The 12,653-nt window shown below is 40.7% G+C and overlaps 1 protein-coding gene across 1 annotated transcript; it reads right to left on the reverse strand.

The window, feature by feature from the left end:
• Window positions 1-4,769: 4,769 nt before the first annotated feature.
• On the reverse strand, window positions 4,770-10,424 carry GPR150 (G protein-coupled receptor 150). The gene has a single exon (XM_034440701.2). It carries the CDS (start codon window positions 7,535-7,537, stop codon window positions 6,197-6,199), a length of 1,341 nt encoding a protein of 446 aa, XP_034296592.1. The 5' UTR covers window positions 7,538-10,424; the 3' UTR covers window positions 4,770-6,196.
• Window positions 10,425-12,653: the final 2,229 nt, after the last annotated feature.

Below are 12,653 nucleotides of genomic sequence, written 5' to 3' on the forward strand. Positions count from 1 at the left end.
CTAAGTAATAATTTTAATTAGCAATTTTATGATGTTTGTGTGTCTATATTTTTCTTGACTGTACACCGCCTTGAGTCCTACGGGAGAAAGGCGGTATAGAAATATAATAAATAAATAAATAAATAAATATATTTTTAGATTGCTATTTTTGTAACTGTTTTATCTTTTTCCCTTTTTCTTTTCTGTTTTGTTTGAAAAGGCCTTCGGGCTATTCAATAAACTATACTCCTTATGTATATGCATACATGCAAACAAAACAAGGTTTGGTTTGGGTGTTGTATATATCCAGTCGAATGTTGACTCAATAAGTCATGAATTAAGCATAGCTTAGTTTGAGATATAAATGCAGTCTATATCTAATGTAAAATAAAGTATGATAAGTCTAAATCGTGATTTAAGAGGATAGCTCAACCTTGGCTCCCCGGGGCATTATTTGCTATAATTGCTGAGACTGTTGGAAATTTTCAGTCCAATAACATTTATCCAAAGGCTGATTTAGATAAATAAGCCAACTTCATAGTGCAATTATCAAGTGAACTATAGTTGAACAAAACAAATGGGATTCATAGTTTTGATTATGAGACATAATTATAAAGTGCCGCTGGGGATGCCAAAGTTAAATAAAATATATTTGTAGCATCAATGTTTAATCTTATGCATATTATTTTTAATTTAAAAAAATCTAGCACTGCTCACAATACAACAGACTCACATTAAAAGGAAAGACATGGGGCAAGAGGGTAATTCAAATGATCTTGTGAACCAATCCTTATACTTTTACTGACTTGCTGAGATGAGAATATGACCGCTTGCTAAGAATAGGGGAAATCCCATAGCAGCTCTGCAGTCTATTGCAGTATAATAGTTGAGAGAGGCCAAATTAAGTGGACAGCAGGATTTATAAAGTCACATTCTGCAAACAGCAAACATGAGGGCATCATTCTGCAAAGCATATTGTGCCAAAACTAGACTTTTAGACTAAATAGCATGCTAAGAACAGCCTTTCAATCATATATGATTTGGAGCAGTGGAAAAGGCCAAAGCCTAATTTCTTGTTCCTTGTCCCTTGTTTTTTAAGCATTTTATCTCTACTTGAGAACAAATGATCTAAATGATTCATAAGTAAGTCTTCCAAGATAAAAGTACATAACACTGTAGCAGGTTGCATCAAAACATTTGGCCACCCATTGAGCAATGATAGCTTGTGAAAAACTGCTTCCCAGACATGTTTAGAACTATCAAAATACAGGGTCTGGTGGCTCAGCAGACTAAAAGCATTGTGATTAACACCAGCTGTCTGCAATTACTGTAAGTTCGAATCTCACCAGGCTCAAGGTTGACTCAGCCTTCCATCCGTTCTAAGGTAGGTAAATTGAGGACCAGTTTGTGGGGGCAATAAGCTGATTTTGTATAAATATACAAAAGTATGAAGGCTATTGCTTAACACATTGTAAGCCGCCCTGAGTCTCCGGAGAAGGGCGGCATATAAATCAAATTAAAAAAAAATGTTGGCTGAAATTATTAAAGAGCAATTTCTTATACTGTACGATTTTTGTCATTTTTAAGGGGGGAAAATCATTCCATTAAAAACAACCATGCAGGACCTGGTCAGAAACCTTTTTAGTGCATTAGCACTACCCTCATACTTCTCCCACTTTGTCATAATAAAGTGCTCATATTCAGAATGTTTTGTCTCCTTTTAAGCCATTGTCAACGAGAGGTTTCAGTGGCTTTCAACATTTATCGCTTTGATTTTTCCCGTCTTGATATTTTGTTTCTGCAAATTACCGTATTTTCCGGCGTATAAGACGACTGGGCGTATAAGACGACCCCCGAATTTTCCTGTCAAAATATAGGGTTTGGGCTATACTCGCCGTATAAGACTACCCCTCTTCCAATGCACACCAAATAAAAATTAAAAAACATCAACTGGCTCACCCACAATGTAAAAGCAGCTGTGCTAGACCCAAAATGGCCCCTGAAACAAGCAGGAACCTCACACAGCCACAAAAAGCCCAAAAAAACAACTTTCACACTTTACACACACACAACACAACACAACACAACTGGTTCACCCACAATGTAAAAGCAGCTGTGCTAGACCCAAAATGGCCCCTGAAACAAGCAGGAACCTCACACAGCCACAAAAAGCCCAAAAAAACAACTTTCACACTTTACACACACACAACACAACACAACACAACTGGTTCACCCACAATGTAAAAGCAGCTGTGCTAGACCCAAAATGGCCCCTGAAACAAGCAGGAATCTCACACAGCCACAAAAAGCCCAAAAAAACAACTTTCACATTTTACACACACAAAATTCCACATACAGCTTTGTGAGATTTTGTGTGTTTGTGTAGTTAGAGTGAAACACTACAAAAACACACTAAATCTCAGAAAGCTGCACAAATATTATTTTATTTTATTTTTATTTTTATATGAAAGCTAAATTTAAAACTTCCTAAACTTTAAATGGCTAGGTCTAAAAAAGAACAACTAAAAAAAAACCCCAATTAACTATTTTTTTTAAAGATCTCAAAGGGGAAAAAAACTTACCCAATAGAATAGGGGTCTCCAACCTTGGCAACTTTAAGACTTGTAGACTTCAACTCCCAGAATTCCTCAGCCAGCTTTGTTTTGCTGGCTGAGGAATTCTGGCAGTTGAAGTCCACAACTCCCTGCCTACTTGATTGCAGGTAGGGAGTTGCTTGCTGATGGAATGGATTCAGGCAAGCGAAGCAAGGCAAGCGTTGTGACTAGCAGCTTAAGGTAAGCAAGCTGGAGGGGGAAAACTTTTTTCCTTCTCCATGGCTCTGGCGATCCCAGCTGAGTTGCCTGATTAGCAGATCGTCAGAGCTTGGATCGCCAGAGCCATTTAAGGCTCGTCAGAGCCTTTCAGGCTGGTCTGCCTGGTTACAGGAGAATGACACCCGGCGTATAAGACGACCCCCGACTTTTGAGAAGATTTTCATGTGTTAAAAAGTCGTCTTATACGCCGGAAAATACGGTATATATCACACAAATTTTAGTATTTGATTTTTTTGGTGGCCTGAACCATAGTATTTCTCCTTTAGACCATAAATTTCATCGGGGGGGGGTGTTCTCTGTAAGACAAATTGTCGACCTTCTGGGCCACTGGTGGACACTTTTGAAATTTAGAATGCATTTTATGCACATTTCGCATAACAACTGCTGTATGGGAAATAGCCAATCAAGACATATTCATTTATAGCATGCAAATTGGTGGGAATGCTTCCTGCCCTTCTTTCCTTTCTGAATAATATCTACCCACTCCACAACTTATTTTTATCCCATTTAATGGGTGGAAGGAAAATGCTTCCAAGTGACACACTGAACTGCAGTCGGGTGCAGTGTTTATGTTCTGGAAATATTTATCAGCTCCATGTAGCACCCAATGAGATTCTTGGAAAGAAAATATTGGAAAACACCACTTCGATTTATAGCAAAATATAGCTACTTTTTACTTCTTTAAAAAAAATAATTAACATTAATGAGGAATTGGGACCATGGTAGACCCCAAAGGAGATATCTACAAGTCCACTGATACTCATTATACCATCATAGGGATTCTAAGGCTAGTTGACTGGGGAAATCTGAATTCTAGCTTACGCCGTCATGATATTGGGTCTAATAATTATTTGAACATGGGGAATAAAATCATTGCTCAAGTGAGTCCTCTCTTTCCAAAAGAAAGGAAAGCGAGTAGGAAAAGAAAGCCACTCCAAAAAATTTCATTTTCTGTTATGAGAAAAAAAATTTCTGATCTTTCTGAGCTGCCATCATCCCTTCTCAACTTCCCAAAATTTTATCTTATAGTAAAATGTGTAATTTTGCCTCTGAAAGGAACAGTTGAATAAGTAGTTGACATTGATTTCAATGGTAATAAGCTGGATTTTGTCCTGATCTGTACTTGTTATCAGTGGTTCATTTTAATGTCTATGGAGATTCTCAATCATTCAGATCAAGGTTGCTGTTGTCCCAAAGGTGCTGTTCAAAAGGCAACTGGACTTTCTTAGGTTTTTTCCTTAAAAACGTTTCGCCTCTCATTCAAGAAGCTTCTTCAGTTCTCTGAAAAAGAAGAACTGAAGAAGCTTCTTGGATGAGAAGTGAAACATTTTCAAGGGGGGAAAAAACAAGAACATCCAATTGCCGTTTGAAAAGCATCTTTGGGATTGATTTCAATCAACCTTAGTAACCCTTCTGGGGTACATTTCCAGTACAAATAGGTTTCCAGATCTTGGATTCGATTTTATCCATTTTACATATTCTGTTTTTTTCTGTTTTTAATGTACCATTGCAGCCATTCTAATGCCATTTGATAAAGAGTGGTTAAAACAGAAAGGATAGAGAACAAGTCTGGTTAAGAGCACCTGCACAAAAGTTTTGTTGTATAGTACCTCTTATGGAAAACTTTGGGGTAGGGGGGATATAAATAGAATATTAACTTGCTATATTATAGTCAATTCAGAAGCAAATTGTTTTAAAAAATGACTAGGATAAACTCCTTTTGATACTGCTTTATAGTCATGTAGAGGACTGTAAGTCTAAACTAAAGAAAACATATTTCCAAGAAAGTTTGCTTAAATTTTATAGCCTTCCTTCAACCTTAGCTTTCAGAAGGAAAAATACTTTGTTACACTATCTGCAATTGCCAATGTTGTTTGTTTATAAACAAAACATAAAGTAACACTACTAATAATTAATTGCAAGAGAGATGAATTTCTATAAAATATTATTGAAAGCTTTCAGTTTCTGCAGTTTATTTTACATCTGTTGATTTTTGTCATTGTTTACATATGCCCACATATCAATAATGCAACCTTTACTGGGATTCATAATATATACTAGGTCAATATCTAAGTAAAGCCGTTTAAAATGAACAGAAAGGACTCTTATTATAATAAACTATGTCTCATTTTATATTGGACATTTGCAGTTAATATGTAGAATATGACAAAATGACGGAAGGCATTAATAATACAATCTCTGTGCATAGCAGCAAAAGTAATCCTCTTGTTTCTCTATCTCTGTCTGGAACTATTAAAAAATAAAACTAGTATATGCTGTATTGATGGTCTATGCCTAGATTGGTGTACATTTGCTTAGTCTGACCATGGACTGGATTTCTGTGTGTTTGATTCGAACACAAACTCAGAATACCTTTTGGGGCAGAAATATTCTGGGTTGGGAGATAGCAAGGAAAATGCCAGACAATTGGAAACAGCTAAGTGAAAAAGAGAAAATGAAATGATCAGGGGACTGACCGACAGAAGTACAGCAGCATGGGAGGGGGGGGAGACTTTGGGGAGATTGGTGGATGGGCTGGCCCACAAATTGTGTAGAGAAAAGGAGACAAGGCCAAGAAGCAGCAACCTTTTGTTCTTGCCAGTAAGATGCTTCCATAGTTTTGGACAAAAAGTCAAACAATCACAAGTCCTACAGTGTTCTGTATGGCTGCTCTATTACCTACCTAGAATTGTCTGACTAACCTTCCAAGTATTTGTTGTGTGCACAAAACAAGCAAACAGTTTCTGGTTTGTGTACGTCCATAAATATTACAAAGTACAAGGAAAAATGTTTGAATTTAGTGAAAGCCACAGATTAAACAGTTTACATCGAGGTGTTATAGTCTCTTGTGTATAGACAAAAACTTTTGTTATATCCAACAGATCTTGGATGCAAATTACTGAAAGTGCGAACAGTCCCATTTGCTTTGAACATTGACAATATAGTAAAATGAACAAAACCTCAGACAGGCTGAAGATACCCAGTTGAGATATTCCGATATTCCACATCAGCACTTATGATAAGAGCCAGATCAGTAAAAATAGAATTCATTTACAGTGGTAATATAGTTTTATATGGACTTAAATTCTTACAACTAGATAGGCAATTGGAAAGAACTGCAGAGCTCAAAGTGGGCTCTTGAGCAAGTGCAGAGTGTCTTTTTCCTTTCTCCGTTTGTTTCAGGGTAAAGCCTTTGAACACATGACCTGCAGGCAAGCAAACACGCTGGGATCTTTTATTTTACTCTTAAATTAGTGGAGCACATTGTGCCAAAAGCCCAAACAGACTTAAGGCCATCCTAATCGTCCAAAGCTCCCTTCTCCTTCCTTTGACCTGCTCTCCGTGGACCGTAATGCAGCCTTTTTCGAAGTCGGCTCCGGGTCTTAGAATCCGCTCTCTCCAACAGCCCGGCTCTCCTCCTTTTCTAGCGGGATGGCTGTTGCGATGGCAGGCGTCTTAGTCTGGCAGGGGCACAGCCAAAGTTCAGCACGATCCGCGGCCGCCCGGGGCGACAGTCGCTGCCGGTGGCGAGCTTGCCGTCTGGGTTGTCCATCGGGGCACCGGCAGAGGCTGCGCTGGAGCCGCCGCGCCCAGGGCCGGTAGCTGTGGAACAAGAGGCACACGTAGGGATTGACGGCGCTGTTGGTGGCTGCTATCATGTTGCTCAGGGTCGTCCGGGCTTCGTGGGTGGCGGCCTCGGGAGAGGCAAAAGCTAAGGCCAGCTCCAAAATAAAACGCGGGAAACCGCAGAGCGCAAAGAGCGCGGCGAGCGCCAAAGTCAGCTGCAGCGCCCTGATTCGGGCGCGGGGCAGGCTTCGGGGCGCCGACGGCGAGCGAGAAGCGCACTTGGAGATCGGCAGAAGCCGCAGAAGCAGCGGCGGGCTGGGGCCGGTGACGCCAGGCAGCTCAAGGCCACAGGGTCCGGCGCTGCCTCCGGGGCCCTCCTGCGACGGCTCCTCCTCCTCGGCTCCAGAAGTGCCGAGGGTGGCGACGATGCGGCTGCACGTCCTGACCAAGAGGCAAGCGGGAACTACGAAGCCCGTGATGGCTTCGTACACGGCGTAGACCTGTCCGTGCCATCGAGGCAGCTGAGGGAAGACGCTGAGGCAGCGGCCTCCGGCTTGCGACGGGGCCAGCCTGTAAACGAAGAGTTGAGGCAGGGCGAGCAGCAACGCCAAGAGCCAGCCCAGTGCGGCCAGGGCGCTCCGGGCGAGCACGAAAGGCGGCAGCGATTCCTGAGGGAGCGGAGGGCCCATGGCTAAGCGCTGTCGCTCCAACGCGATAAGAACCAGCATGTGCGACGGCGCCAGCAACCCCGAGCCTTGCAGAAAGCGGAGCAAGCGGCAGGTGGCGTCTCCGGCCGCCCACCCCGCGCCTCCGGGCTCTGCAACGCGCTCGTCCTCTGCTGGAGGCAGCTGGGAGAGCAACGTCAGCCCGCAGCCGTAGAGATCGGCGATGGCCAAGTGCGCCAGGAGGAAATCCATCTTCCGCCGCCTCCTGAGCCGACCTCCGCAGCAGCACCTTCCGCAGCGGAGTCGGTACAACAACAAGCAGTTGCCCACCAGCGCCAGCAGCATGATGGCGCCCGCCCCGATGGTCTGCGCAGGCTGTCCGGGCAAAGCCCAACGAGAGGGCAAAGAAAGATTCAAGTTCCAGGCGGGATGCTGAAGGCTGGACAAGTTGGCTCCCGGAGCTTGGCTGTCTGGCTCGAGCGCATCAGCCATGGCTCCCTCTGGCCGCCAAAACTGGGAACAAACTTTACTCTTAGAAAGCAGCCGCGCGGGTTGTGTGTGGACGGACGTACCTCGGCAGCATATATAGGGGCTCTGCCTGTCACCTGGCACTCACCGTGGGTGGGCACTCCACGAGAGATAGAGCCTTCGCGCCTGTGCTCTGCCCACCCGTCAGCCTCCTCCCCCCCCTCCACCTCCACCTCCAGTCGCAGTCTTTCACACCCACCTGAACCAGGTTTCTCCGCACACTTTGTGAAGCTGCCTTTCACATCTGAATGAAATCATCCCCTCAACCCTCCCTCCCCCTTTCCTCCACAGACTCCACGATGCTTGTTTGCTTGCTCGGTGGTGTATCTGCCAAAATATGGCCGTGCATCTGAAACCTGTTGAAGAGGATCTTTTTTTATTATTATTAGTGATTTGATTTGTATTGAAATCTGTCGATGGTTTGCAACTGCCCTCACTAAAAACAGAATCACGTGTTTTCATAAGCTTACCAGAGGGGGGAAAGTACCAATTGGTAAAAAACAACAACCATAGCTGTCTGGGATACAATTTGATTTTTAAAAATTAGCAAGTTAAGATTTTTTTTCAATAGCACACACACAACACACATTGACCAGGTCCTAAGCTTTTGGATGAAAATATTGAAATCCTAGCCTGTTAAAATAAGCCCAGCTGAACTGAATGAAATTTACTTCTGAACAACCATATATGAGTAAGCTGCTAATGTAACTTGAGCTTTGTAAAAGTAAAATCTATTACACATTTCAAGATGTTGGCTCAAGTAGCACAAATCCTTGATCATTGTTGGTTTTAATTTATATGCCCTGGTCTGGCTTGAATGCAGGATGTCTGTAAGCTGCTAGGCAAGAAATTGGTACAATAAGTTCCAAGGCTGTGAACACTCTGATAATGAAGCTGTTACAAAAGAGTTCCAGTGGTTGCTATGTATCAAACACAAATCCAATTTATGGCTGAAATTCTTGAATTTCTTTCTTCTGTTTATAGTGCAGCCATTCTTGGATAGGTAGAACAGTTTCTAACTATCTTATCTTCATAACAAGACTGGTTTGGTTCAGGTTATTTTTGGAATGGGGTGTAACCTTCTAAGAATTGGGTCTCATATAGAATAGAATAGAATAGATTTTTTTATTGGCCAAGAGCGATTGGACACACAAGGAATTTGTCTTGGTGCATATGCTCTTGCTGTACATAAAAGAAAAGATACGTTCATCAAGAATCATAAGGTATAACACTTAATGATAGTCATAGGGTACAAATAAGCAATCGGGAAACAATATCAGTATAAATCGTATATAAATATATTTGTGATTCCATCCTCCCAGTAAAATTGACTCTTCAAGAAAAGAAACTTATGATTTCCCTTTTCTGAGGGTTTAAGAAAATGGCTGAGTACCATGGCCTCATTCCTTTACCATGGTTTTCCATGAAAGATTCAAAACCTACCAATGGTTTGGCTTTTAGGAAGTATATATTTTATTTTATAGGAACCTCAATGGCTGATAATATTTTGACACCATTTTATGATTATTTATTGCTTGTGGGTTAGAATTTTGGTTGCATTTTGTATTTTATGTTTGTTAATTGCCCAGAGACATTTGGAATGTAGTGATACTTCTATTGTGAGAAGTATTTTTTATTAAATAGCTCGTATGAATTCCTTTTTTTATTTCTCCAGATTCCATCTCATTTTTGTCTATCAGCTTTGTAAAAAGAGGAAAACTCAGGCACACCAAAACTATAAAATGTTTTCTTGAGGAAATAAATATGTCAGGCTTCAAATATGTCATATTTTTTGTGTGTTCTTATGAAATATTCATTTTGTGTGTTTAAATGTTGCTATTACTTTGATGTCTTTTAAAAGAAGTCTAAACAGTAATGATTTTTAAAGGAATTTCATTGTTTCTGGTGATAGCTGAACATGGCAATTTTTATGTATAATGTTAGACAAGTTTACTAGCAATATTGACTCCCAGTTTTGTAGGTCTACCACATTATTACCTCCATTGACCATTTGCGCATCTGGAAACAGTCTTCACCAGCAATTGCCAGAAAAGGGAAATAAAAAGATGGTTGCTGCTACTTCTTTCTCTTGTTCAGTTTTTAGAGGAGGCTGAAAAAGAGCATTAGTAAGGGTGACTGGTCTACTGAGCCTTTAATTGGGTTACATAGTGGTGCATGGTTGTGATGCCAGTCTGGAATCAGTGAGTAGAATAAAAGCACAAAAAGGTAAGTTGGTTGTCCTAGTATTCCATTTAATAAAAATGACAAGATTAAAGAATTCTATGGCCCTTTTATGTCAGTCAAAGCCATCTTTCTATCCATAATTGATAAAGAACCTGTTTCCAAGTTTCAATCAACTCATAATGGCCCTATTGTCTTTGTAGTATGAAATAAAAATTGTATCCCATTGAGAAGCATGTGTGTATTTTAATGGCAAGTATGTATTTTAATGGCAAAGAACTGGTAGTTTACTCTAGACAAACACTATTCAAATCCACCTGAAAAGCTGGAATAGAACCAGAGTAATGTTTTCTAGCTATTCAGAATATGACTGTGATCTGCTAGTCCATATTCTCCCAGTGGGATTAGCCTGGATGGTTCAATGTAACCAGAAATCTAATAGCAGGATACTATTTCAGAATGTTAGGGGGGAGGGAAGGAAAAGTTTGCGAGTACTGCTTTTCAGTACCTGTCCAGTCCTTGCAAAAGCTGCTGAAAAATTGACGGGAGGCCATTTTTGCCATAATTTTGTCTTGGCTTGATTAGTCTTTATTGTTTAGTTACTGTAATTTAATTGTAGGCTTTCACTAGTGTCTCTACACCTCTTACTTTTCTCCTTGGTTTATTATGTATGTGTTGTTTCTTATGTCTTTTTTTTGTAAAGCACCAAGAGCTTTGGGGATAAATAAATAATGACAGAGAGAGAAAGAAGGTAAGCTATAGAATAATACTGCAATATTAATTCACTTATATTTTCATCCCAAATCAAAGATTTCCTATACTTTTAACTTTCCTACAAGTATGCCCTCATTAAATGAAAGACAAAATAAGCAGAAAATATTTTAAAAGTGACCCCAGGTTTTATTATATTAAGAAACATAACCCAATAATAAATCAGTTTAGAAATTTTAGAAATTTTTGTTTAAATGAAATATTCCTTGGATTTAGAGCAATTTAGCTCATCTGATATATGACTTGGGGTGGGGGTAGAGCAAAATCTGACGATATGGGGTAAGATATCAGCAATATGTTGATTATACCCAGCTGTATATCTCTACCCCGTGTCAATTCAGTGATGCAGTGGATGTGATGTGCCGATGCCTGGAGGCTGTGTGGGTCTGGATGGGAGTCAACAGGCTCAGACTTAACCCAGACAAGATTGAGTGGCTGTGGGTATTGCCTCCTAAAGACTATGTTGCTTGTCCATCCTTGGTTCTGGGGGGGGGGGAATTGTCCCCCTCAGAATGGGCTTACAATTTGGGTGTCCTCCTAGACTCACAGCTAAGATTAGAGCAACATCTGACAGCTGTGGCTAGGGGGACCTTTGCACAGGTTCGCCTGGTACACCAATTGCGACCCTACTTGGATCAGGAGGCGCTCCTCACAGTCACTCATGCCCTTGTTACCTCACGGTTAGATTATTGCAACGCGCTTTACATGGGGCTACCCTTGAAAAGTGTTTGGAGACTGCAGCTGGTCCAGATTGCAGCCATGCGAGCTGTTGTGGGTGCACCTAGATACATCCACATTACACCACTGGCTCCCTATTGGTCTCCGAGCACAATTCAAGGTGTTGGTTATTACCTTTAAAGCCCTACATGGCTCAGGGCCAGGTTATCTTCGAGACCGCCTTCTACCGCATAGCTCCCAGCGACTGGCAAGATCCCACAGAGTTGGTCTCCTCCGGGTCCCGTCAGCTAAACAATGCCGGCTGGCGGGCCAGCGCAGGAGGGCCTTCTCTGTGGCTGCCCCAGCTCTCTGGAAGCAGTTCCGGGTTCCAGAGAGGTCCGGACCATCCCCACCCTACTGGCCTTCTGAAAAGCTGTGAAGACCTGGCTTTTCCGGCAGGCCTGGGGCCGTTTATCTCACTTTGCGATCTGGTGAGATCCGGCCATGAATGGTGTGAATGCGTTCTAAGGTTTTTAATGTTTTTTAATCTTTTAAATGTTTTTAGAATTGTTTTTTTTTAAATGTATTGTGAGCCGCCCTGAGTCTCCGGAGAGGGGCAGCATATAAATTTAATAAATAAATAAATAAAATAAATAACATAGGGACAAAACACTGATTAAGCATTCAATCCTTAAATTTTTAAGTTTGAATCTGGGTTAGATTCAAATTTAAAAATGAAATCAAATAGGATTTGCTACATAATTTAACAAATTAAATAAAATTATATTTAGTAACTATATTTTGAATCTATTTATTGTATATTTTTTGATTTAGAGGAAGTATAAGATAAAGTGAATAGCCTTGAATGTTTTGCAAAATATGGGGTGAAAGATTGGCTGCTGAATGTGGTAAGAACAATATATGATAGAAGAAAAGCATGTTTGAGGAATAAATGGGATGTTTAGTAAATGATGGCTCAACATTGAGTGTATATATATTGCTCTTTATTTGATTACATAAATATAATGCATAATGACTTTGGACCAGTCTCTCTCAGCCCAACCCACATCACAGGTTGTTGTGGGGAAAATAGGAAGCAGAAGGTGCATTGGCTATGTTGGCTGCCTTGAGTTATTTGTAAAAATAATAAAAGGCAAAATACAAATAAAAATTATGAAAATTATGGTGACTTTAGAAGACAGTTTGTGGGGGTCTGAATGTGATTATGATTGGCTAAGAATCCAAATGATTTATTAAATAAAATGTATGATGCAAAAACAAGAATGAAGAGGAAAACAAACATTAAAGATAAAAGTAGTTGTGTTTGACAGGATAAAAGGGAAAAATTGCAAGACTTTTTAAGATGTGCAAATGCTGGTAGGGTTGTTACATGTTATGTTTGTTACAAAAAATGAAGAACAATTTTCTGTCAAATCATTTGTTGACTTTGCTATATGGTGTGACAGTTAAG

Source organism: Pantherophis guttatus, chromosome 2, assembly GCF_059756535.1.
Source record: "Pantherophis guttatus breed Tessera chromosome 2, ASM5975653v1, whole genome shotgun sequence".
NCBI classification, from domain to species: Eukaryota; Metazoa; Chordata; class Lepidosauria; order Squamata; family Colubridae; genus Pantherophis; species Pantherophis guttatus.